Source organism: Macaca thibetana, chromosome 1 (assembly GCF_024542745.1).
Source record: "Macaca thibetana thibetana isolate TM-01 chromosome 1, ASM2454274v1, whole genome shotgun sequence".
NCBI lineage: Eukaryota > Metazoa > Chordata > Mammalia > Primates > Cercopithecidae > Macaca > Macaca thibetana.
The window spans coordinates 131223055-131250897 of record NC_065578.1 but is presented as its reverse complement, the minus strand read 5'-3'; the positions used below and the strand labels follow the sequence as shown (position 1 = coordinate 131250897).

General features: G+C 38.1%; 1 protein-coding gene across 1 annotated transcript in view; it reads left to right on the top strand.

Moving 5' to 3' along the window:
- Positions 1 to 27843, top strand: part of SPTA1 (spectrin alpha, erythrocytic 1) — a 75562-nt gene that overhangs the window by 13733 nt on the left and 33986 nt on the right. Inside the window, exons 11-31 of the mRNA XM_050779975.1 lie at positions 779 to 916; positions 1515 to 1625; positions 3178 to 3255; positions 3401 to 3556; positions 4813 to 5017; positions 6388 to 6569; positions 7934 to 8177; positions 9479 to 9601; positions 13208 to 13425; positions 14259 to 14351; positions 16180 to 16317; positions 17505 to 17656; positions 18276 to 18462; positions 19508 to 19609; positions 21029 to 21120; positions 22343 to 22487; positions 23270 to 23451; positions 25403 to 25502; positions 25612 to 25809; positions 26599 to 26742; positions 27576 to 27679. Of these exons, the coding sequence (XP_050635932.1) occupies positions 779 to 916; positions 1515 to 1625; positions 3178 to 3255; positions 3401 to 3556; positions 4813 to 5017; positions 6388 to 6569; positions 7934 to 8177; positions 9479 to 9601; positions 13208 to 13425; positions 14259 to 14351; positions 16180 to 16317; positions 17505 to 17656; positions 18276 to 18462; positions 19508 to 19609; positions 21029 to 21120; positions 22343 to 22487; positions 23270 to 23451; positions 25403 to 25502; positions 25612 to 25809; positions 26599 to 26742; positions 27576 to 27679 (3092 nt within the window). The remainder of the gene's footprint in view (positions 1 to 778; positions 917 to 1514; positions 1626 to 3177; positions 3256 to 3400; positions 3557 to 4812; positions 5018 to 6387; positions 6570 to 7933; positions 8178 to 9478; positions 9602 to 13207; positions 13426 to 14258; positions 14352 to 16179; positions 16318 to 17504; positions 17657 to 18275; positions 18463 to 19507; positions 19610 to 21028; positions 21121 to 22342; positions 22488 to 23269; positions 23452 to 25402; positions 25503 to 25611; positions 25810 to 26598; positions 26743 to 27575; positions 27680 to 27843) is intronic.

Genomic DNA, 27843 nt, shown 5'->3' with positions numbered 1-27843 from the left:
TATTTTATTTTACTTTTTTTTTTTTTTTTTTTTTTTTTTTGTAGAAACTGGGTTTTACCATGTTGGCCAGGCAGGTCTTCAACTCCTGACCTCAAGTGATCCACCCACCTTGGCCTCCCAAAGTGCTGGTACTACAGGCATGAGTCACAGCACCTGGCCCTATTCTGCTTTTTTGATGGAGATAATACAGCTGCAGGTGTAATAAGGTGGAAATTCTTGGGCATATGCTTGACCAGAAACAAAGGCTTTTTCGTGTGTTTGAGAATATCTCTTCTCTCTTTCCCTGACGGTTTTTATTTGTTTTGGGAATAAAATGCAAACGTCTCAGTGTGATGTTTTATGTGCTCTATGAACTTGGATTTCATTGACTGTCTACACTTTTTTAGACACTGCACTTTTCTCTAGCTCACATTACATTATCTAACAATTATTTACAGTTCATTTGCTTATGGCATTAAGTCCTGATACCCATTCCCTATCTTTTAAATCTCTGTTTGGTGTGAGATTTTCCACGCTTTCCCATACTTCTACTTGCTGGCTCTCTTAATTAGAATTAGTCTTTTTCATTTCCTTATACATATAATGTTTTGCCTCTTTTATGGAATTTATCCCATTTTTCCTATAGTACAATCATTTGCTTAAATGTTGGAATCTTAAAAGCCCATTTCCTGTTTATCTTTGTATCCTTCAAATGGCTTTGCATTTATTATATGCTCAATAAATATATAATAAAATAAATTAATTGTCTTCCATATACATTATTTCCTTCTTTCCAAAGATGGAAATACTTGCCAGCAACTGGGATGCCCTGCTGGAACTGTGGGACCAGCGTCATCGTCAGTACGAGCAGTGCTTGGACTTCCATCTTTTCTACCGAGACAGTGAGCAAGTGGACAGTTGGATGAGTCGACAAGAGGTAACGGGAGGGGTCCATACCGTCTCTAGAAGTCATTTCTCTCACCCTTCATTTGCCACCGTGACTGCTGTGAGTTCTCTCACAACCACTCCTGTGAGTCGAAGCTTGTCTTGGGAACTACAGGGTGATCCACAAGAAAAAGAAAAGATGGGCCCTTTCTATAAGGCTCCTACAATTCCCTCATAACAAAAGCATATATACTTAAATACATAGCAGAGAGACTTTACAGTTGAAATAAGGCAAAATAAATATCAAATTGGTAAAGAGTCAAGAAGAGAAAACTGATGAGTCAGGCAGGATACATCAGAGTGGAGGTGAGTAGGCCACTTGAGGCAGTTTTGAGAGCTCAGAATAATGTCTAGACTGGTTGGGGAATTCCATGTGGACAGACCCAGAAACATAGGTGAGAAAATTGTATGAGTATCAGGAAGGATGCCTGGAGCTCCTGCTGTTTAAAGTTAATCTCTACCCATTATCATAATGTGTGCTAATTCCCACCTTGTTCCCTCCTGCCTCAGTCCTTGTCTCAGAGATACGCCAAGAGGAATGTTTCTTACCAGTCAGGCACAGCTTAGGTGTGTCTTTCTGTCTTCTATAGGCCTTCCTGGAAAATGAGGATCTGGGAAACTCACTGGGCAGTGCAGAAGCCCTTCTTCAGAAGCATGATGACTTTGAGGAAGCCTTTACTGCCCAGGAAGAGAAGATCACAGTAAGAAATGGCCCCTAGTTTGGGCATTGGCTCCCTCTTTGTATACGTAATTTTACACAATACCTGTCCCTAGACAGCACTGGTCCTGTTAACTACCAGATATAGCCTGAGGATTATCCATAATCAAGTTGCATCTCTTCTTTTGTTGTCGGTGTGTTTATTTGTGTGTTTTTCAAACTCTTTAATTTTATAAACATAGAATGTTTATATAGTGAGAAAGCAAAAACTTAATACTAATCTTTAGAAAAAAAGTGAAAATAGCCAGAAAAATACTCATATCAATTTTTATCACACAATTCTTGTTCTACAAAGCATATTTGGAAAGTTTTTCGAGATGGTAGGCCATTTTTTTTTTTCTGATGAAGTGCATGATTTTGTTTTATATTTTCTACAGTGTAAATAAAAATTATTGAATTCTTATTAAATATAGAATCACTACTCAGAAATTTTAACTTTTTTGTTTCTTCCCCTCTAGCAATATCTTCATATAATTTTCTATTCCTTAGTAACATCTAGATATCTAAGTACTGTCTACTCTTTTCCTTTACAGCATCTTTTTCCTTTATAGTATATCTTTATCTCTCGGTTTTTCATCAAATGCGACTACAGAGTTTTCCTGTGAGCCTTAAGTAACAATGTCCCAGAAAGCTGGTGAATGTAAAGGCAGGACTCAGAGAAGTGAAAGGAAGACTTCATGGGTCCAATACATTGTATGTCTCTGGCTGTTCCTAGGATGATGCTGACTTTAACACCACCCTTGCCACAGACACATACATACCACTACCTCCACCAGCAGCAACAGCAACAACAAAAATAACAGGCAAATTCCTAGTCTTCTCTGTTAATCTTAAATCAATATGATGAAGAGGTGGAAGTCCAATTAATATCAAGTCCCTCATTAATTGATACATGTGTCCTTTCTGTTGATTCTCATTTGTCAAAGCTAACAGTGTAAAATAATTTATTGTTTATAAAGTATTATCATTTATTTTAGATCATTTTCCTGTTCCAATCAATTATTCTGAGCTCTATTAATTTGGGGGATTTCTGGTTAAACAAGGGTAAAAACTTACCTCTACAATTTCTGACTCTTCTCCCATGTAACTGGAGATAGAGATAGAGATATAGCTAGAGTTAGAGATAGAAAGAGATAGAGATAGAGGTAGAGATGAGACAGAGATAGAGATATATTTGAGAGATGAATACATGGACAGATAGATGGATGAACAGACTGGCTATGGACATGGCTGTATCATTGGTAGTGCTTCCTCTTGAAGACAAGAACAAATCAATCATAGCAACATCTGCTTTCATTTACTGCAACCTGTATTTAAAAAATAGTGTGGCACAGAGAATGTAATTGACATGACCTGAGGTATATATTTTGAAATACAATTTATAACAGAAACCTGAATGAGGACTTACATCTGCTGGCCTTCAAACTTCTCCTCCCACATTGCTATGCTTCATCTTTAAACAGCTACCCAAACTGTGGCCACTTACTCAGTGGTCACTGAGGGCATAGTATTCATTTTTATTTTTATTTTTTCAGACTGTAGACAAGACTGCAACCAAATTGATTGGTGATAACCATTATGATTCAGAGAACATCGCTGCCATCCGTGATGGGGTATGTCGAAGGGCCTAGAGCTTCTATGTGCCTACGCACCAGAATCAGGAAGAGTGTTGGTGGGCATGGTGACCAGGGTGGTCAGTGGATCTCATGTGTCCATATTTGGTTTTGCTGACAGTAAGTTTACTCATGGTTTTTGCAGCTGTTAGCCCGGCGGGATGCCCTACGTGGAAGGGCTACCACTAGACGTAGATTGCTGGAGGATTCATTGCTTCTGCAACAACTGTATCAGAACTCAGATGACCTAAAGAACTGGATCAACAAGAAGAAAAAGTTGGCAGATGATGAAGATTACAAGGTAGGCAGAGTTTTCAGGAGCTGGATGTACTTATTAGGAGTTCGTTTCATTGGAAGTACAGTCTTGGAGTAAAATGAACTTCAGCATTCAGCTGGTGATCCTCATTTTATACATGACAAAACAGAGGCTCAGAAAAGGGTAATGACTCCCTGAAGGCTATTTTATACAGTTAAATATCAAGGATCTAGATTTTGGTTTTCTCGTACTCTAATGTTCTTCACCTTTTTCCTTTGGCACAATTTCTGGTGATTCTTAGCCAAATGGGGGAAGGTGGGGAATGTTCCTTATTGAGCTGCTTGTTGCCCCTTTCTCACCTTTTCTGCTCCCCTCTGCATCCCTACAGTAGGTAAATATTGTGTCTAATCCCACCAATACATTTAAAGTTTGTGAAAACTACTAGGGACTCAAAAGTAACCTAAATATTTGGCATAATATAAACTTATAAAATTTTGTAGCTGAAGGAGAAAGCCCCTTATTTGATAGATAAAGAAACCAGGATCTAAGTTGGGAAGTGAGTTGCCTAAAGTTATCCAGTTATTTAGAAGGTGGTTTAACAAAAAGTTAGAAGCATAAACTCTGGAGCAGGTAAACCTGGGCTTGACTTTTTGTTTTAGTTTGTTTATGGAAATTCCTGAATTATCTCTGAGCCATAGATTCCTCTTCCTTAGAGTTGTACTAACATATACTTTGCACTAAAAAATGTTATATAATATAAACTATTATGTACACACATGTATATTTACAAACCTTCACATTTACCATGAGGGCGAGAATTAGGCTTTTGATTTCTAGGCTAGTATCTATTGAAAGTATTTATTTTACTGATATTATTTAGTCTTAAATGTATACTTTTGATCCTTTTGTTCAGTTATGGCTCCAGTATATGTTTAATAAACAGATCTCTGTATGGGTCAAATGGATGGAAGGTTCATGTATGAGGTGAAGAATGGAAGATAATTTTCACCTTTCATGATAACTCTGATTGTTAGTGTTTGAATGGGGTGTTGTATTCAAAATGATCTTCAAGCTATATCTAAGTCCAGGAAAAAAATTGCCAGATTAGTTTGCCATGTCTGCCACATGTAGAAAGAGGGATTGGTTGCATGAGCTTCTGAAACATTGGACTAGGCAAGTTCTCCCTTTTATCCTCTTGTTAGCATCGTTAGATTTATAGTGAGAAGTAACCTCTTATTCTCAAAATTTCTGTCCCTCATTCTTTAAGTAATGGTTCTTTTTTTTGTTTCATCTTATCTCAGGACACACAGAACTTGAAGAGCAGGGTTCAAAAGCAACAAGTCTTTGAAAAGGAATTGGCAGATAATGAGATCGTGCTGGAAAACATACAGAAGACTGGCCAAGAGATGATTGATAGCGGTCACTACGCCTCTGACAATGTGACCACTCGTCTGAGTGAAGTTGCCAGCCTCTGGAAGGAGCTGCTGGAGGCTACAAAACAGAAAGGTAAAAAGCAGAGGTTTTGGTGAAAGGTCATTTTCTAAATTCTGAAATCTACTACATTCATCTTTACCACTGTAAATTTATCTGGTGACCTCTATGAGAAGGTATACTACTCATTTGCTTCCATGTGTCTTTCTTTTATTGGTAAAATTTTAAAAATCCAACCTGAATTTATAACACTGTATATTAACACAATTTTATGTTTTCTTCAAGTGTGTAGGGTTTAGAAAAAAAATTTTTTTGGCAGAGGCAGGTGAGTTGAAATTACTTTTGGTTTCCTCACTTTTTTCCTACTTTGTTGTTTTTCTTTCCCTTGAACAAATATTTTTGAACCATGAGTTTTAGATATTTTGGTTCTATAATCTAGACAAGATATTATGACCCAGGTTATTACATTAGACATTAAAAGATTGTTGATGTCACATGTGATTTTCCTACATTTTATTCTTATAGTGCCTGATGACTTGTTGATCTTTTTAAACCTATTTGAAAGTGTTTAGGTTCTGCTATAAGCTCTTAAAATAATCCTACATGTCTTCTTGGAGAGTCTTCACTTATATTTTACCCCTTACTTTGGAAAATTAATCAATTTTTAGTAATTAACACAAATAATGAGTTTTCTATTAGTGTGCCCTTTGTTATAAACATCATCTACAAACATAACTTTTCCTTTATTACATAATAAATATGTCATAGTGATTTTTTTTTGATACCATCCTTATTTTTGGTTTAGAGAAACAAAATCGAACTTGGCTATGACAATGTATCACTGCTACTCTTCACCATCGGGAGATACAGCAATTGCTTTGCGGAAATAATGTAAATAATTGCAATAAGAGCATAGTACAGAATCGATCTGAGCCGAGTGCGAATAAAGACATTTTCTGAAAGATAAAATAGTGGGGAACGGTTGGTAATGGAAGACAGGCACTAAAGGGGGAAAGGAAAGTTCAGTGAAATAATTTTGTAAAAAGAAGCTTACCAATTTAAAACTGAACCAAACTCATTATGCTTGTCCTAGAAAATAGAGTGTTTGGATTTGAATTTCCTTGAAAAGGAGGTCTGGATAGAGAGTAAAAATCACGTAAGGAAACACCCAAGATGGTTAAAATCTGACACAGCAAAACTATACCTTATCAGGCAATATAACTTCTTATTTATTTTTCTTTTGAGAACATTACCATATTCAGAAACAAATACTATCAGAATTCCACAAATTTAAGATGACTTTTTGTGAGCCACGTGAGACAGTTATATTCTCCTCTTTGCAATATTAAAATATTGTATCGATCCTTTAATTGGAGGAAGGTATATTATAGTGTAAGAGGAATAGTTGTGGTACCTAATGTCTTCTACCTGATGTCTTCTCCCAGGGACCCAGTTGGATGAGGCCAACCAGCGTTTGCAATTTGAAAATAATGCAGAAGATTTGCAGCGCTGGCTGGAGGAGGTGGAGTGGCAAGTCGCCTCTGAGGATTATGGGAAAGGCCTGGCGGACGTGCAGAATCGACTCAGGAAACACGGCCTCCTGGAGTCGGCTGTGGCTGCTCGTCAGGTTTGTTGTTAGCTCTTTGGTCAGCCATAAGCAATGGGCGTATATGCTCTGAGCACACTCATTATTAAGTAATAAGTAATTACTACTTATTAATTACTTAATAAGTAATTATTATTATTCAGAGAGCAAAAGAGCAAAGAACCCAAGGTAAAAATTCAAAATTTTTAGTAAACCGACTCCCTTTTCCCAAAAGCTCCTCCCGTCTAGCCAGGGGTGCTGGGTGCTCCGCGTCTTTGGTCAGAACCTCATGGTTGATGTAAGGCTTTACTGACTTTTCTAAACATAAACTCTTCTCTCAATCGAGAAATCTGGGTTGCGTATACACCCTTGTGGCTTACTAGTTATGTGATCTCTGATAGGTCATTTCACTTTTTGCATCTCAGTATCCTCACTATCCTCACCTATAAAATAAGGTTTGGGATAAAGTTGTCTTTTCCTGTTCGGGTATTCTGTGATTCAAAGCTTAAAAATATTTTAAATCCTACCTTTTTTTTTTTTTTTTTTTTTTTTTTAAATAAGGAAAATTGAAACCCACAGAAGTAAAGCGACTTTCCCAATGTCACAGCAAAAATTAACAACAGAACCAGGACTATGAACTTGCATATGTGCCACTCTTATACCCAATGAACAAGTGAGAAAAACAAGCAAATAAAAATCCTGGTACTGTGTCTGCCAGGCCACGTATAGTTTACCTCACTAATAAAAATGTAATGTACCTATTGTATCTATTTCACCATATAGGTATACAACTAAAATTTTATTTCTGGGAAGAGCCTTCAAAATCTTGTTTCTGTATCCCTCCTTTTTCAGATATGGCTCAAACGAGGACAACTAGCTGGTGGCAAGGCATTCCGTTAAATTTATCTTTCTGAACTTCTGAGAATTTTTTATAATACCACATTTCATCTCATAGGTATTGTTTCTGCTGTGCAACAAACTTAAGCCTGAGAAATTTCCATTTATTTGCAGTTGTAGCTCATTTTAAAGAGAAAGAAAGAATACAGAAGGTGAACTGTGATAGAAAAACACTTCCAGCTTTTTTCCTTGGGACCCAGTTTATCAATACTCTTAAACAATCAAACTCTGCAGTTCTAATTTTTCTGATTTCCTTGAAGCATTCTATAAAGATTTTGATGTTTCTAAACTATGTTTTGAGAGCTACTTTCGTATGAATAGCCCTCACCTGATGTGGTGGTCCTCAATGTAGCAACCCCTCCAACTCCATTTCACTGATTTAATTAGAGATCAGAACACAGTGCATATGGGAACTGATTTTCCCATGCCCCCGTTTCCACCATGACAACCTCCTATCACTTTCTACTAAATGATGGGATTTCTTGGCATTCATTCTTTTTCTCCCTTAGGATCAGGTGAATATCCTTACGGAACTGGCTGCATATTTTGAAAAAATAGGCCATCCTGATTCTAAGGACATACAGGCAAGGCAAGAGTCCTTGGTATGCCGATTTGAAGCTCTGAAAGAGCCACTGGCCACCCGAAAGAAGAAGCTCTTAGACCTCCTCCATCTGCAGCTGATTTGTAGAGACACAGAGGATGAGGAGGCCTGGATCCAAGAGACTGAACCCTCAGCGACTTCCACCTACCTTGGTTAGTATAGCCTGAGCAGGCTGAGCCATTAGGAAAGGACCACAGTCTATAGATTGAGAGATCTGAGGTACAGAATTTGGAGCCTAAAAAGCTTGCTCTTAGCTGTTTCTTCTCACAGTCATGAAAATTTGTCCAGTCCTTCATAAAAATATTTTTTAAAATTATATTAAAAAATATACCTCCTAAAACTAGACATGAGCAATGCCATGAATTTAGAGCCCCTGGGAAGAGCCAGAGTGCTCAGCATTTTGTTGCTTTCTCTAAAACTGTGAAGGTCTTTGAACAGTCATGGTTAATGTCTGAGATACTGTTTGTGTTTAGGTTGTAGTTGGCCCCTTCTTATAAATTATATGAGCTTTTTATTCTGATAATAGCAGAATAAAAATAATAAAATTTTAAAAAGTAGCAAATAAAGCACATATTGTCCTTTCTTTCAGAAGCTGCTAGTTCACCAGTGTCAAAGCCAGTACACTTATAATGAGGCACAGAAAAATGTGTAGGCAAATACAGTGCAACTTAGTATGCATATTTTGGAAACATCTATGAAAGGCTGGACAATGAGGGCAATGAAAGGGTTAGTCTGGGAAAACTTCCTGGAAGAAAAAAGACTGAGGCTTATTGGAAAGGCATAGAAAGTTTCTAGAGAGTATATTTTGAATGGGAAGTAGTAAGAAAGAAAGTTTAGAGGGAAAAGAGATAAAGCATGGTTAGGATACAGGGAGGATAAAGCAGACGGCAGGATTTCGGGATCTTAGAAGATGAAGGAAATTCATAGTAAGTAGTATTTATTGTTTGCTTGTTAATGCTATGCAGTCAATGAGGCATTTTTTGTAAGTTATTTCTAGTGACTAAAAATAGATCTTCAAACCAGTTACACTGTGCCTTTTTCATGATAAGAAAACTTACGCATAGAAGATTTAAAAACTTTCGAAGTCCATAGAAATTAGCAAGTAGAAGTTCCTTCCTTGTACATCACAATATGCTGAAAGACAATTGTGTGCATAATATTGGACATTTGAACTAAGAAGTTACTTGCCTTCCTACCTATCTTTCAACAAAAATAGTGATGTTTTCATTATCTGTTGTATAATAGTGAATTGAAACTTATTAATAAAAAGAGGCTAGGGGAAGAACAAAGATAAGTGGAGTGAATTCAGACAGATGATAAAAATTTAAAGAATCTTACTCAACGGTTAGAACTTCAAAGGGAAGAACTGTGGGTCCAAGAGTTCTAAAAAAGTGAGGTATGCTACTTCCATACACAGGATAATCCCAAACTTTGAAATTCCTTTCTCCTGCAGGAAAGGACTTGATTGCCTCCAAAAAGCTTCTGAATAGGCACAAAGTCATCCTGGAGAACATTGCCAGCCATGAACCACGCATTCAAGTGATAACAGAAAGGGGAAACAAAATGGTAGAGGAAGGTATGTATGATTGAGATTCAGTTGGCCAAAACATCACCAGGCCAGACCTCTGGGAAGAAGTTTGTATTCTCTTAGGGTTTCAAGGGAATTTAAAAATATCTGACCCGTTTTCCCACTTAATTCTCTTTTGGCATTTCTGACAAATGGACATATGGTTTTGTTTGTATATTTCAATAACAGGAATATTTCAATCCTGTGAACCACTATTTGTTTGTAAAACAAAAATTATTAAAGTAAAATGTCTTTACCTAATCATTAATATGCTTCTCTGTAGAAGTTCCAGAATTCAGAATCTAATTTACAAAGCACTGTGAATTAAATCATGTCTCTTTTCCATATGGGAGCTTCCAGATCTGTGAAGGCAGACCTTAGTTATGCAATGCTGACCTATTTTTATAGTAAACTGTTCCATTTCTTTAGTTTCTCACTTCATATAGTTTCAATGCCTCTGTTCATTCTTTTCATCCAATTCAGAAATTCCTGGTGCTTAAGTATGATGTTCAGTTCTGAACCTCGTAAGCCAGGTATGGTATAAGCAATGCAGATTACATTGGGATTTTCCCTCTATTGATTGAAGAATCAATTGATGCCAACCAGTATCTAGTTTTCAAAAGTGTAGGTTAAAATTCAGTTTGCTGAGCAAAACTTCAGATCCCAACTGAGTGATTCAAACCAACAAATGTTTACTTGGAATATCTGTGTTACTATAGAAATTCGCCTGTTTTTTAAATCTTCAACTATACTTGTGGATTTTGTCTTCTTCTCTTTTCGGTTCTATCAGGTTTTGTTTCATATATTTTGAAGCTCTGTTATTACATGCATATACATTTAGGATTGTTATGTCTTTTCGATGAAGTTAAATCTTCACATTATGAAATATCAATCTTTGGGCCGGGGGCAGTGGCTCAAGCCTGTAATCCTAGCACTTTGGGAGGCCGAGGCGGGCAGATCACGAGGTCAGGAGATCGAGACCTTCCTGGCTAACACGGTGAAACCTCGTCTCTACTAAAAAATACAAAAAACTCGCCGGGCGAGGTGGTGGGCGCCTGTAGTCCCAGCTACTCGGGAGGCTGAGGCAGGAGAACGGTGTAAACCCGGGAGGCGGAGCTTGCAGTGAGCCGAAATCTGGCCACTGCACTCCAGCCCGGGCGACAGAGCGAGACTCCGTCTCAAAAAAAAAAAAAAAAAAAAAAAAAGAAATATCAATCTTTATCCATGGTGAAATTCTTTGTTCTGAAGCCTACCTACTGTGACTTTAATAAAAGTCACATACGCTATCTTTTGATAAGTTTTTGCTGCATATTTCTCCATCTTTTTGCTTGTACTCTGTTTCTTATATTTAAAGTGGGATTCTTATAAATAGCATATAATCAGGCCTTGTTTTTATTCTATTCAATCTGATAATTTTTCTTTTTTAATTGTGATATTTAGACAGTTTACACTTAGTGCAATTATCAATATGGTTTATTTTAAATCTGGCATGTTGCTATATTTTTTCTTTTTATCTATCACTTTATGTCTCCTTTAGATCAATTTTGTATTTATTGTGATTCCATCTTATCTTCAAATTGGCCTATTAGCTACAATTGCTGTTTTGTGTTTGTGTGTGTATGTTTTTTTATAGTGCAGTGATTTTGCCATTGTGATTTGGAGTCCTTTGGAGTCTCTGACACACTTTTAGTGGGTTCACAAAGTTAAAATATTTTCATAGTGGTGCTAAGACTATTATTTCCTTTTACAGACTTATCCTTTCATAAGCACAGAATGGAGTTTTCCAGAGCCTATAGATGGGTGATGATGTCACTCTTCTGTTTAATGGAGTATATACTTGTACATTCTTTTCTTTCAAAGCTTCTTGTTTTGACTTCTGATATGGGAACTATTAGTGAGTCTAACTATATAAGCAAAAGATTTTTTGCATCCTTAATAATTTTTAAAATTGTAAAGGGATCCCAAAAGCACAAATTTGAGAGCCCTCTATTCTAGGAATTAAAATATAGATTTTTAATCTATCATAATCTAATTTCAAATAATATTATGCATTTCATGTTTAATATAAGATTCTTAAATGGATATCTCCCTTTGTTTTCACCCTTGTGCTATTGGTGTCACATATTTTTACATGTTATAAACCCTATATTTCAATGTCATTATTTTTGCTTTGATAGTCAACTGGTTTTGAATGAGATTATTAAATGAGAAAAAACTCACCCTCATATTTCCCATTTCCAGTGTTCTTAATTTCTTTATTTGGGTTAATATTTTCATTTGTATTATTTTTCTTCTGCTTGAAGAACTTCCTCTAACATTCCTTATACTGCAGGTCTTCTATCCATAAATTCTCTAGATTTTTGTTCATCTAAAAGTCTTCATTCTACCTTCCTTTTTGAAATATATTTTCACTACATATAAAATTCTCAGTTGACAATTTCTTTCTTCCAGTATTTTAAAGATGTGCTGCCTTGTCTTCTGACTTTGCAAGCTTCTGATAAGATGTCTGTTGTCATCATGATCTTTGCTCCTCTGTATGTAATATATCTTTTTTCCCCCCCTCTAACTGTTTTAAAGCTTTTCTCTTTATCACTGGTATTAAATAATTTGATTATGTGATTACTCGATAGGGTTTTCCTTGTATCTTCAGCTCGGTGATTGTTGAGCTTCTTGGATCTGTTTTGTTATGGTACTCCTGGGGCAGCCTTTATTCAGGGACTGATTTAGAGATGAGCATAGTATTGATATATTACTCTTCTGAGGACCCTATCTCATGTATTACAATATTTTTTCCACTTTGATGGGTGGTGATGTTAACTATTTTCATTCTTAATTGAGGCCTAGAAGTTGTTTGGCCACTGCTTTTAAGTCACTCTTTTCTCACCGTACAGGATTTCCTTATACATGTGTGCGTGTGTGTAATCAGACAAATACTCTAGGGAACTTCTCTGATAAGTTCTATCTCTCTGGAACACCCTTCTCTTTAACACTCAACCTCACAAATCCTAGTTCTCTTGTCTTTCCCAAATGTTGATCTCTGTGTCCTCAATTCAGTGTGACTGGTGGTTCCATTTGTGTTAGCTCCCCAGGCCTATAGCCCAGAAACCTCCCGAGGCATAAGCTTGGCAATTATAGAACATATCTCATTTATTTCCCTTCTCTCAGGAATCACAGTCCTCCATCCATTGTCTGAAAATCATTTTATCTTATAGCTTTTCCTGTTTTCTAGCTGTTTAGGGTGGAAGAGCAATTCTCATAATAATAACTCCTTCATGGGAAGAAATGGAAATCAGCTGATTTTTCTGCTTCATCTAAAGAAGACATGATTTTGGAATTCTGAGCATCACCCATACATTAGTATTCTGTTTTCAAGTCTGTATTTGTCAGATAATACCAACCCATTCACCACCACATGCATATCTCCCATTAGTAACTTTTGTTACTTAATCTCACTCAGGATATTTCAATTCCCAGGTAACTCGAGAAAAATATAACGTTGACTAAATAAGGTACCATTTTTATCACTTCCTTTCTCTTTTCCAAGTTACCAAAAGGATTAGAGAATGGTAAACACTCCTGAGGATCATACTCACCTTTTCTATAACTACTCCATAGGACACTTTGCTGCAGAAGATGTGGCCTCTAGGGTCAAGAGTTTGAATCAGAATATGGAGTCTCTCCGTGCTCGAGCTGCTAGACGACAAAATGATCTGGAAGCCAATGTCCAGTTCCAGCAGTACCTGGCTGACCTGCATGAAGCAGAAACATGGATCAGAGAGAAGGAGCCTATCGTAGACAATACTAACTATGGAGCTGATGAAGAAGCGGCTGGGGTAAGATGGGGTGGGTTTAACATTGTGAATCCTCAACTAATGCAACCAAATTGTCAATTTAGGGTTTGGTTAGGTTGTGGGACAGCGACAGATTCTGCCAGATTATTTTGGGTTTCCAGAGTGATCGCCTTTGGCCTTCATCTGCTGAGACTCCCTCAGATTTGACAGGAATCACCAAAGATATGCTACATTTTTCTCATCTCACAGAGATTCATACATTCTTTAGAGATTATCTAAGTCAAAAAAGTGTGATCAGAGTCATCATCATAATCCCATCCTAAACTTTCCAGAGTAACCTTGAGCATTTATAAATTAATCACGATTTTAAGACATAAACACCTTAATTACTTTATTAAAATAAATTTGGACAGATACACTGAGATATGCTGGGGCAAGAAGAACCTCAAAGGTTATAATCACACTTTTTATCCATTTATTTGTTTTGCTCATTGTCCTATAGGAAGCTGGGATACTACTTCACAAACTTTTGGCACTAGAAGTAATTGGTATGCACATTTTGAGTTACGCTAATGTTTATCTTATAAAGTAACAATATCAACAGCATCCTCTTTTCAGCTATAATCTGTGTTGATAAAAATACTTTTGCAAGTTTGAGTTAATTTTGATTTTAGTAAACATATTGAAATTACAATTTATTTATTAACTCCTATTTCCTTAATGCTTGCAAATTTAGGGTTAAAAAGAACTTTATAATAGATGGAAAGTAGCTTTCACCAGGATCTAAGATGAAAAGCATAACCCAAAATAATAGTAGTTGAAATAATAGTGTTCCTCCTGTATTCATTCTGATGATCTTCCATCAATAAATCCAGGCTCTCCTAAAGAAGCATGAGGCCTTTCTATTGGATCTCAATTCATTTGGAGACAGTATGAAAGCTCTACAGAATCAGGCAGAAGCCTGCCAGGTAAGACTAACTCAGTGATGACAGAAATCACACTTCCCACCACAGAGAAAAAGAAATTGTCTTTATTGCTGATTTTTTACTTTCTACAACCCAAAAACAATGACAAAGAAAACATTAAGTTCTATGACTCTGGTATGCAGTAACTGTAGCATCTACAATTTAGTCCAAAGGAGACTTCATCCAAAAGAACTTTTTGATAAATGGTATCATGTCTTCACTGATGTAATTTTGGATTTCCTCTTTCCTTCCTTTTATATTTCTACCCTCTTTCTTTCTTACTTTCTTCATTTATATCTCTCCTTCTTATCTTTCTTCTTTATTCCCTTCTTTTGTTTCTTAATTTTTAATGCCAAAGCATATTAAATGTCTACTCTATGCAAGTATGAATAAAAAATCCTGATTTGCAGGAAAATTGCAGCCTATTAGGAGACCAGACATTTGACAGTAAGTGCATATAACAGATGTATGAACAGCACAAAAAGTCTCAAAGAAAGGACTCTTGTGTTCTCTTGAAATAACAGTACTGGAAAATAGGAAAATTTTCATAGCTGAGGGACACCACCTGATCTGAATTATTAAGGAAAAACAGATGGGTGGTTTACTGTGCAGAGAAAGAGGATAAGAGTTTTTCTAGTCAATAAACCATGACAGCAAATGCACTGAGGCACAAAACAATCAAGTTTTGTGGAAAATGCAGTTGGTTAAGAACGTGAGAATGGAAGATGCAATTGGTTGAGAATATGAAATGGCTCAGGTACAAGGTAAAATGGGGTGTCATGAAGATTCATTGAACTGGAATCAAATTAATGTTGTAACAATGTCTCCTGTAGGCAGTGGTAGAAAAGAAGAGACACACTTCTTACCTTCAAGGAATTCTTTCTAATGAGCGGTTGTTAATCCACATATTCAGAATAAACAAAAGATATAGACTCAGTCTGTCAAATCAGTGTATATTTACAGACCTCCTATGCTGTGCCTTCACCAGGCTCGGCACAGTGTGTGTGTAAACAAGAACAGATGGATTTATACATTGTGTGGTATGAGGAAACACGTTACCTAAAGGAGATGAAATCAGAGGGCTCTCTCGGCGGAGGTGCATATTCAACTCCAACTTGAGGAAGGAGTGGGTCATTCCTTAGGAAGAGAGTTTATGTTTTGCTTGATTTCTCAGAGATATGAAATTGGCAGAAAGTAAAAATCAGAGAAAATTCTACCTTAGAATGCATACTGCTTACTAAACAGAGACACAAGATATTTTTAATGATCTCAGTTAATGTTCTCAATTTTTAAAGTTCTGTGGCCTTTCCTGTGCTATTGATCACTCATCTCTCAAACAGAAGATCCAGAGCTCTTGACATAGTAACTTAAAGGCCAGAAGGAATGGGAAGAATTGTCAGTGGAGGTACAGGGAAAGGTGTACCTCCTTTCCCTGTAGGGGAAAGACAGATAACGGGTCTTTCACTTTCTCAAATAATTTTCTGAAATGTTCATATGTATAATCCTTTTGGACCTTCTTAAGGGAGTACACTTCTTAAAATGTATTCCTCCCATTTTAAGAACTGATGGCTTAGAGCATTTAATATGTTTCTGACAAATCATGTATTTGCTTCCTTGCTTTGGGTTTATAGTTCCCAACCTGTCTGTCCCCTGATAAGTGTCAGAAAGGAACAGTCTGAAGACCACATACTTTAATCTCTGCAGCCATGTAAGAGGTTCCAGCCAGAGGCTCTTTTCTCCTGGGAAGCCTAAAGGACTGCTCACCCCTGGTAGGCTGTACAGGGAGATATTTGCAGTGCGTGACTGACACCTGCTTCCTGTTTTTGTTCAGCAACAACAGGCTGCACCAGTGGAGGGAGCTGCTGGAGAACAAAGGGTCATGGCTTTATATGACTTCCAGGCCCGCGGCCCCCGAGAGGTCACCATGAAGAAAGGTGATGTCTTAACGCTGCTCAGTTCCATCAATAAGGTGACTTTTCCTTCTAATGTTTCCATCAAAAAGTGGCTCTTTCAGAACCATCTCTCCCAATCTTGCCAGATATTCACATTTTTACCATCCAACGTTTATTTTATTATTTTATTTCTTGAATAACTATAACTGATTAAGTAGTATTTTTTCCTGTAGATATTTTGCAGGATCCTACACAGTTCTTTTGGAATTAAAATCCCAGTGTGACAGTTAAAATCATAAAGAGTTGAAGTTATATAATCAGCCCAAAGATATAGAAAGTATGAGTGAAAATTCTGTAATATATTTAAAGGGCTAAGCTGTCCCTTTCTTTTTTCCTCTTTGCTTGTTCCTCTTCTGTGCCAGTATTTCTAGTGATAAAATAACAATGTCGGGTTAGATGGAGCCTACTGAAAGATGAGTCTTTTGTCAACTTGATTTTCTTTGGATCTTGTGCCTAGGAGAACAATGATAAAATACTGGTTGAGATTTTTAAATATATTTTTCATAAAAACTGAAGTAATTTTTTAATACTCTGATACCTAATTAATCTACAAAAATTCTGAAGAAGAAAAGAAAATAGTTTGGGCTATAGTTATTCCAAAGACAAGTAAATTTTTGGAGTGGCAGATGTTTCCTTATCAAATAACGCATGCTACTCCCTTTTTTCTTTGTCTAGGCCTCTTCATTATTTTTTGACAAAATTAACCTCAGAGTTTTGGCAGATGTAGCAACAGTTCAAAAATAAAAAAATAAAATAACACTCAGGAATATGAATGTCAGAGCAATTCACATTTTTCAGACCTCTGCAAGAAGAATAGGAGAGAAGAAACTTTTGTGCAATATCCCCCTACACAGACGCTCCACTGCCAAGAAGTCCAGCTAGAACCTGGATCCATGTGTTTTTTGTAAATTCCTGATGAACAAAGTGCCCCATCATTAAAAGAGCCGTCCTGGGTGTTTGAAAATCTCTCCCAAGTTAAGGGTCTAACGTTATGTATCAAATTACTTGATTTCAGGGGCTTGTCTATGCAATTCTTCATTTCATTTCTTGGTCATATATGAAAATTATGTGCTACCCATTAGACATGGTTAGCTTATCTTTGCCATTAACCTGTGCCTGGGCCAAGAGATTTAGTATTGAAGTCTCTCCCATTTGTTGCTTTTCCAAGAATTAATGAAGCAGTGGGGATCTGCTCTCCCTTCAGGACTGGTGGAAGGTGGAAGCTGATGATCATCAGGGCTTTGTCCCAGCTGTCTATGTCAAAAGACTGGCCCATGATGAGTTCCCGATGCTCCCACAGCGGCGACGAGAAGAGCCAGGCAACATCGCCCAGCGCCAGGAGCAAATTGAGAACCAGTAAGTTCTGGAGCCTGGAGAACTGAACAGTACTTGGCCAGACATTTTTGGCCGCAGACATTTCTTCTCATGACCCTGCATCTGTTAGATTTGAGATGCCACAGAAAATTTGAAGATTTTAAGAATCGAAAGTAAACCTAGAATCCTTTAAATGTTTCAGTTTCTTTTTGAGGAAAGGCAACCCCAGAATCATTCTATCAATTTCCTGAGGTCAGACACTTCACAGAGCTCTTCTGATTCCCTGTCCCACATTGTTTCAAGGTTGTTAAAGTCTCCTGACATCTACATGAACTTCGTTTACTACGCCAGGTTTTTCATATCCAGTTGTCAGTTACCATGTAAAAATGTCACTTTTATGAAACGGAAAGGAATGCTGCCAGTCATACTCTTGGGTCACTGGCATTTTTACTATTTTTAAATGCAATACTATGTGTTTATCTTTTTGCCCCCAAGGCTGTTTTCCTTCTATCTTTATTTCCTCCTCTCTTCTACTGTTCTTTTGCTTTTGATTTATTTTCTCTTTCATTTTTGTTCCTTTTTTCTCTCTGTTTGTCACTCAGCCTCTACTCTTCGGTATTTTCTCTTTCTTTTATTCCACTTTTCCCACTTCTCCATCCAGATACCGCTCCCTCTTGGATCGGGCAGAAGAACGCAGACGTCGTCTATTGCAACGTTACAATGAATTTTTATTGGCCTATGAGGCAGGAGACATGCTGGAATGGATTCAAGAGAAAAAGGCAGAAAACACTGGGGTGGAACTAGATGATGTTTGGGAGCTGCAGAAAAAGTTTGATGAGTTCCAAAAGGTGAGAAACAGGAACCTTCTCCAGACACTGTTTTGAAGGTTGCCATCATTTCCTTTTATCCCACAGCTTATCCTACATGATCTTTTAATTTATTTCACACTTGTTATATATTCTCCCCAAAGCTGTTGGCAGCTCTGTGGCTCAGATCTCCCTCTAGGTATTGTAGTTGTTAATAATTGGAAGGGAAATGCAGAGAAAACTAGTTAGCCTAACTGCAGCCTTCAGTGCCTGCCACTCTAAAATCCTCCCTGGAGTGCTGGTCTTCCTGAATTCTTCACAACTTGCCCTATACTATACTTTGTTTCCAATGCCCAGGTTGGGATAAGGTATTGTTGTACCATGTGTAAAGTTTAATTGTGGGGCAGAGTTTGGGGTGGAAAAAGGAAGAACCTGACCTGACAAACAATTTCTAATTTTTTGCCTACCTAAAACCTTTTCAGCATTCTTTCTTCCATTAGATATTTTTCCATTATCTTAACTAGCAGTGAGTGTACATTCCTTCTTTTCTTTTTCTTTTGATATCTTCCACATGGGATTTAACACATACACACACGCATGCGCGCGCACGCGCACACACACACACACACACACAGTGGGGGGGGGAGAGAGAGAGACAGAGAGCGCACTCCCTAGAGCTGTTTCTTACAAATATCTCATAATGCAGGCAGATAGTGACTCAGTTAAAGAAATTCTATAAAGCTGGAGTTTGTACTGGTAGAAAAGGATGTTACACAGCTTGGGTATCAATCCCTCTAATGGTATAACTTAACCCAGGGGAGATTTAAAGAAATCTAGAAAAATGGCTATGCTTCATACTGCAGATAAATAATAGTTCTCTTGACAAGTTTTGGATAGCCACTAGGTGTCAAGATCTTTAAGGATACTCTTCTCAGTGGCGGATTGGAGAAGAGGAGCTTGGTGTGTATTACAGGTGATGTCAGCAATGTTTTGCTGTTTAGCCAAGTAGGGGCAGAGATGGACAGGTAAGTATGGTAGATTCTTGATGAGGGGATTTATACTGCTTTGGATGAATTTTCTCATTCAGGATTTGAAGACCAATGAGCCTCGGCTAAGGGATATCAACAAGGTAGCTGATGATCTGCTATTTGAAGGACTTCTAACACCAGAAGGAGCTCAAATCCGGCAGGTAACTAAGGCTCCCTCCATTCCTCCTCACTACCAGGTTGGGCTTTGGGAGTCCTCATTTCACTTCAACATGGAACTTTATATTCTGCAGATCCACTAGATCATGCAGAAAGTAACAGCTGTATGGCATTGGCTATAGGAAAGGTCAAAGACAATAGCCTCCAAAATCCCTGTATTTTTGTTGTCTAAATTAACTTAATTAAAGCAAGCTCATTTGTTAACATATATTGAGTGTCCTCCATGCCCTCACGTTTGTCATTTCATGGATGGAGTGGGAAAGGAGACAAAAGTATTGGTAGCAGAAATTAAGATGTAGCTTTAAGAGGCAGTATTAGGAGGTTTAGGTAATATTACACTGGACATTAGTTAAATTAGATTTACATCATAGCTCTATTCTTGTCTGACTCTGTCTTCAGACAAGTCTCTTCATTTCTAAAAACCTCAGTTTCTATATCTGAAAAGTAAACATTGGATAGCACAATATCCAAATTATGATATCCAAACCTCCTTTTAATCTTCTGTACCAGGCTATATCAAATTAAACATAAAGTTTTTTCCTTACATGTCCACCCAATAATATAATTGAATTTGAATTGCAATTTTAGAATATGTACATTGGAACTGACCTAAAATTCTTAAATTACAACACATACTCACCTCCCTTTCACTGTCACACACACAAGAGATACTCAATTACATGAATGCAAAGAAAATGCAGATAAAGAAGCTATGATAGTGGGAAGAGGTTGATTAAGAAAATTTACTGGAAGACACAGGTTCTGATCAATGTGCTGAAGAAGGAGAATATAGGTCAGTAGAGATAGAGGAGAGGCCATTCTTGACCTGATTCAAATCTGGATCTGTGATTCCATAAAAGATCTAATGAACATTAATAAATGTTCAGTGAGTTCTCTGGATTGCCATAAGTCAGTGGGGATGAGTTTTCTGCCTGTTTTTATAGTGGTTGTTATGGGATATGAGGGAGAAGAAATACAAAGGGGAGCAATGTACTTACCCCCTATAGAAAGTAGGGCTTTAAGAGGCTACCTGATTTATTCAATTCAGGATACAGAATTATTTGTCTTAGAGAAATGTGATCACTTCTAACTACCAAAGTAACACTTTCCGCTCATTTTTTTTGGAGTTTATTGTGTCGTCTTTGTAACAGTAAGCACTGATTACTACTCCAGAGTTGATGGTTTCACCCTCTAACATCAGCTTCAGAAAAAATCACTTTCTCTGAGGCACTGGCAAAAATGAGACCCAAGCTCAAGCTGTCCAAGAAAGGAGCAAAGCTATGCAATTTCTGAAGAAAATAACATAAGAACAATTATGATTTAAATCTTGTCTTGTCTTCAGACACTACTGAGCCATGTGAGTTAGTTCTCCATCTCAAGTCTGATGTTTTTGCCTCTTTTAGGAATTGAATGCCCGCTGGGGTTCCTTGCAGAGGCTTGCAGATGAACAGCGGCAGCTGCTGGGCAGTGCCCATGCTGTTGAGGTGTTTCACAGGTAAGAATTTTAACTCTAAAAAGCAGTGCTGCTTTACAACCCACTCACAAAATTTCTAAGTCTATTACTATGGTGGAACCATAGATACTAATATAATCTTTCTTCCTGAGATGGAGACAATGTGCCAATAGAAAATTAGGCTTTTTAGTAGTATAATTCTCACTTCGCAGACGGGATAGTCCCAGACAACCCACTTCAATTTTCTAATGCCTAGGCTTGGGTCTTGGAACACAATTAGTAGTCTATATATGTTTCCACGAAAATGAATAAAACTTAGGCTGAGTGCAATGGCTCATAGCTGTAATCCCAGCACTTTGGGTGGCCGAGGCAGGAGGATTGCTTTAGGCTGAGAGTTGTAGACCAACCTGGGCAACAAAGCAAGACATTGTCTCTACAAAAAAATAAAAAATGAAAAATTAGCCCAGTGTGGTGGCACAGGCCTGCAGCCCCAGCTACTTGGGAGGCTGAACTGGGAGGATCACTTGAGCCCAGGAGGCTGAGACTGCAGTGAGCCTTGAACACACCATTGCACTCCAGCCTATTGCAACAGAGTGAGACCCTTGTCTTTAAAATCAAAACAGAAAGAAAGAAACTTGAAGTTGAAACAAGAAGTTTAAGTAATTACATTTCTGAACTAGAAGTCAACAGTAGAGGGCAACAGACATCATATTGACTAACAGCTCATTCAACATTTTTCTTGTTTGATTTTCAAACTAAGAAACACAAAGACACATACAAACAAGTAAACAAACAAACAAAACAGAAACCAAACACCTTCATTGTGTATAAATGTATTTTTGATGATGCAGGGAAGGAAAAACAGACTCAGATAGGTCTGTGTGTTCAGAACGCTTAAGATAGAAAGCTATGAAGTATGATAGCTAAGTATGTGACTGCCGTCAGATGGCCTGGTTCAAGCTTAGGCGCCACCATTCAGCAGTGATATAATCTTGAGAAAATACTTATCCTCTTTAGTCCTCAGTTTTCTGATCTATATAATGGGAATGGTAATAGTAACTATGCTTCTTGGAGTTGTGAAGATTAAACGAGCCTAAGTTTCTAGCACATAAAAAAGAATGATGATAATTGGTGGGGGTTGGGGGTAGGGGATGGGGGGTGTGAGGTTGGTGAGTGGTAGTGATGATAACTTTCTTGTGAGCCCCACTAGCCTGCCTCTGGTACATATCCTTACTTTTGAACTCTCTACTCTCTTGTATACCAGAGAAGCAGATGACACAAAGGAGCAGATTGAGAAGAAGTGCCAGGCCCTCAGTGCTGCAGACCCTGGCTCAGATCTATTCAGTGTTCAGGCTCTTCAGCGACAGCATGAGGGCTTTGAAAGGGACCTCGTACCCCTGGGAGATAAGGTGAGACAGGTCCTTCAAAGCTTTTCCAACACTTTCCACTTTATATTTAACCCTATACCAATGCCCTCTTCTTTGGTTCTCTTTTTCGGTCTCTTATTCTTATATTTCTCTTTGTTTCATATTTGTTTTTGTACACTGTCCCTAAGGCAAGACCATGAAAAGGATATGCCCCATGACCATTAACATGGGGAAAAACTTGTTCAACTCCTGCTGTCTGAGTGAGCACCCTATATCCCCTTGTCTCTTTGGTAGGTGACAAGTGACCAGATCTTGTGGCAGCTAGGTGGAGGCCAGTAGCTCAGGAGAAATAGCAAATGTCCATATCCAGGATGATCAGGCCAATGCCTGAGCATGGTGCATGTTTTTCTTAGCAAGGAATTGAATGAGTTGTTAAATTCTGTTTCAACCCAAAAGTGTACTCTGGAGCTTTCCAGATATACTCAGAGGCTTGGCATTATCATGCAGAACAAAAAGAAGCTCCTCGCATGAAGAATCAAGACCCTTGGGTTTCCTAATTGAGGTTGCCACTAACCAGCAGAGTCACTTAACCACTCTTCCCCACAACCCTCTTATTTTTAAAAACAAGTATGGTAATGCCGATTGTAACTACCTTAGGGAGTTATGTGGACTAAAAGGTTGATATTATTTTATAAAGTATTATGACATACTTATACATCACTGATGTCTATTTCAGGAGCTGAATACTGGGACTTAGGAGTCTCCTTTTGCTAAGATTCAGGTGTGTCTCTAGGCTGATTATCAGAGCTATTGTACCTCCCCAGGTGACCATATTGGGGGAGACAGCGGAGCGTCTCAGTGAGTCCCATCCAGATGCCACTGAGGACCTGCAGAGACAGAAAATGGAGCTGAATGAGGCCTGGGAAGACCTGCAGGGGCGCACAAAGGATCGTAAGGAGAGCCTAAATGAGGCCCAGAAATTCTACCTGTTCCTCAGCAAGGCCAGGTAGAGTGGGGTGGGTAATGTCCATGTCTGGCCTCTAAGTAGACTGTCTAGGAGTGGTCTGGGTACAGATGCTGTTCACTGCTGGGTTTGGAGGGCACCACTGCGTTCAAGTCTTACCTCTTGCAAGGTGTAAAAATTTCAGGTTTGAAACTTAAAGCAATAAAATACAAAGTCTGAAAGAATCTGAAGCCATCTAGGCCAGTTCAGTGAGCTTCTGTAAATGTATACTATATATAAAGTACTATGATGTGGAGTTTTAGAGTTTTGTTCTACTGAGGAGACAGTAGTATTCAGTCTTCTACTGTATTCAGTATTCTGTTGAATACATATAACTATGATAGAACATAATGAAGCCTCAAACACACATTGTAACAAACGGCAGTGAGAATTCAGAGTTGGGTAGAAGAGATGATGCACTGCAGATAATGTAACATTTTATTATATTTTATCAATCAAAATTTTAACAGAAGAGAAAACAAGTCATGTAGACTGAACTGTGCAAACAAAGACATAATCATAAGAAAAGAAGAATAAGAATAAGAACATGTTTGGGTGGTAAGAGAAGTAGCAAGAGATAAACTTAAAACTACTGGGACCAAATTCCAGAGAATTGTGAATATCTTACTGAAGTCTAGACATTATCACAATCCAAAATTCACCTCACAAACATATAGTTTGTGGAACAGTTCCCACGTTCGACTCCATCACATCAGTTCGCTGGGAGGAGCATTAGAGTTGAGGGTCCAGGAAGCTGTAGCTCTCAATGCAATGCTTTTCAAGAAAAAAGGAGGCAAATTTTGGCAAATGACTGTAGTTCCTCTTGGAAATCCCCTCCTCAGTTCCGCACTGGAAAGCTATAGTTTTTGACACAGTTTAAATACATAGCACTCACACCCATTCCAATGGTGCTTCCTTCCCTTTGTGAAGCTGTACTCCTCAGTATTTCAAAGTAGTGTTCCCAGCCCCTGAGCAACATTAATATCTTATTTTACCCTATGTGACACTTTTGCTTTCAGTTTTGTTTTTTAATTGCTATTAGTGCCTATGCTCTGTTTTTTGTTTTTGTTTTTGTTTTCCGTTCTTAACCTAAAGTGTGAATTCCTAGAAGGCACAGATATGCCGTTTTCACAATGTTTGGTACTTAGTAAGCATCCAATAAAACTTAGTTGCTTCAATAAATGAATTTACAAAAGAACAGACCTCTCTTTTCCTAGAGCTAAGGGTTCCCATTGAGCAAACAAGAGTAATGACATTCTTTATGAGATGCTTAATTTATTCATTATATATGCTTTAAAGTTAATGCATGGTTAAAATTTGCCTTTTAAGAAGATAGACCTTAGTTTTGCTTGTCTAACTTCCTGACTACTAAAAGGGTAGGGAAATACACCTTGTTTTAATCAACAGTGTGGAGGCCTGTGTGTGTATGTGTATGTTGGCCAAAATATGTGCTAGATTCTCTTGAGAATAAAAGTAAGAGGAAAGACATGATTTCTTTGAGACTCTATAATAAGATGTATCTTCAAACCCTAGAAACCACTTAAAAGGAACAGTAACCAACAGAAGTAATGAAATATATAACAGTCCAGGATTCCAGAGGTCTGGGTTCTACTGAAGAGGTCTGCTTTTAGTTATATCACATGGGCAAATTAATTATCTTTTCTAAGCTGACTTCTTTATCTCCATAATGAAAACAAAAAATTCCCAGAATCTCTGCAGGATTACTGCAAGAATTGATAAATGTAATAAAAGTGAAGAGGCTTTCAAATACAAGGGATTGTTACCATTAAGTGATACAATAAAAACAGCAAACCTAAGATCTGTGAAGCATATAAAGCCAGATAAAAAATGTTATTCTGGAAATGTTTTCTGGAGAATGGAAAGCTGTAGGGCAAACAGCACTGTAGCAAGTTGCAAAGTTTTCTTGTCGATTCCAATGTGTCTATTTATCTAGGGATCTGCAGAATTGGATCAGCAGCATTGGCGGCATGGTATCATCACAGGAGCTGGCCGAAGACTTAACTGGCATAGAGATCTTGCTGGAGAGACATCAGGTATAACTACAAAAGCCATAGCCACTGATCACTTCACCTGAAACCTCTACTAATTTTAAAATTTCCAACGGAGTTGGCCTCACTGATTTCTTCCCCCTTTTGCCCACAGGAGCACCGTGCTGACATGGAGGCAGAGGCTCCCACCTTCCAGGCCTTAGAGGACTTCGGTGCAGAACTTATAGACAGTGAGCACCGTGCTAGCCCTGAAATCGAAAAAAAGCTTCAAGCTGTCAGGCTAGAGAGAGATGATTTGGAGAAGGCTTGGGAACAACGCAAGAAGATCCTAGACCAGTGCCTGGAGTTGCAGGTACAGCAAATTTCCCAATTGTTAAGCAGGTTCAGTAGTTTGTTTCTTCTATGCAATTTTATATGGTCATTACATGCTCAGTTCACTAGACTTTCCACATTATAAACACAAAGGGAGCTCATCTCTTAAATACCTAGCATTGTACTATGCTTTCTATACCGATCATTGTCATATTCTCCGCTCTTTCCTGTTAGAAGAGTCGAACAAGATGGTGATCAGTCCTGAACATGAGGTGGGTTGTTTATCATTTGTTGATTGATTGAGGAATTGATTGTCTGATTTTTGTTAAGATTCTATCCTGTGGAGGCTCGGAGTGCCACAAAGATTAGTAAGATAGTTTCCCATTTCTTAAATAGTGAAATTAGACATATAGACAGATTTTACTAGTGCGGTGAGATGATTATTAATAAAACAAAAAGTTTGAGTGGTTTGAGGCTAAAGAACAAGAAGTGATCAAAGCTTTTGGGGGAAATGAGCGGTTGTGTCACAGGCTACCCTGAAGGATAACATTTCACAGAGTCTTAAGGAAATGATCAGACAGTATTAACAAGGTTTAAGAACTAGGAAACAGCACCCCAGGAATTGGAGGTAGCTTATACATAAACATAAAGTGTATGTTTGGGAAAGAGGAAAAGTTCCAGTACAGCTAAGATGTGTCACATGAGTGTGTCTTGGAAGATGCTAAGTACTCCTTGCAAAACCCTTTGTGTCACGATCATGAAAGGTGTAACATCATTTCCTTCACACTACCTGGACGACACCATACCCCTCTCATTTAATTCCTCATAGATGTTCCAGGGGAACTGTGATCAAGCTGAGAACTGGATGGTGGCACGTGAGAATGCCCTGAGGTCAGATGACAAAGATTCCTTAAACAGTCTGGAGGCCTTGAAGAAGAAACAGGATGATTTGCACAAAGCAATCACTGCCCAGGTAATAATGACTAGTAAAGGAGTTAATATAATAATCCATAGTAGTAATAACAGAAATCCTATACATTTGTCTGGTTTTATAATTTACAAACATTTTGATTTGCATTTTTTTTTTGAAATGGAGTCTCATTCTGTCACCCAGGATGGAGTGCAGTGGTGTGATCTTGGTTGACTGCAACCTCTGCCTCCCTGGTTCAAGTGATTCTCCTGCCTCAGCCTCCTGAATAGCTGGGATTACAGACACCCACCACCATGCCCAGCTAATTTTTGTACTTTTAGCGGAGACGGGGTTTCACCATGTTAGCCAGGCTGGTCTCGAACTCCTGACCTCAAGTGATCTACACACCTCGGCCTCCCAAAGTGCTGAGATTACAAGTGTGAGCCACCATGCCCAGCCCTGATTCCTGTTTGCTTCTTACAGAAAAACTGAGGCAGGCAGGGCAGCCTGACGCTTGACATTGTTTCACCCAAGTCACACGCAGCAAGTGGACTCTCTTACTTTAAATCCAGCATTCTAAACTCTGACTTTTAGGATTGAAAATGACTTTATATAGTATTTCAACGTCTCACTCAATACAGGATCCACCCTCTACAATGGTCATGAGAAGTGTCTGTTCTTTAGGGAACTCAGTACCACACAAGTAGCCCATTATTAGATGTTTCTCCGCCTGTTAAGTTGAAACCCACCTCCCTGTAAGGCATTTATTGTTTGACCCTGAGTATATCTTCTGAATCCACAAAGGATAATACCTTTATTCTTTTCTAGGAGGGAGTCTGGGATTGCATCAAGGGCCTAATCTCCAGGCATCTGGGCTCTTTCCTTTTCCTTTTTAGGAAGGGAAGATCACTGACCTACAACATTTTGCTGAGCGCCTCATTGCTGATGAACACTATGCCAAAGAAGAGATTGCTACTCGGCTCCAACGTGTACTAGACAGGTCAGGCCTGAGTGATTGTTTTATGTACTAAAGGAAAATGTAGCAAACTGACCTCTTTGCTAGCACTGAGATGGAGGAATACTCTGACTTCCTGTCATTTCTAGGTGCCTAAAACTATCTTGACACCTATGCAGACTTTCTGACTTAGATTTATGGAATGAAAG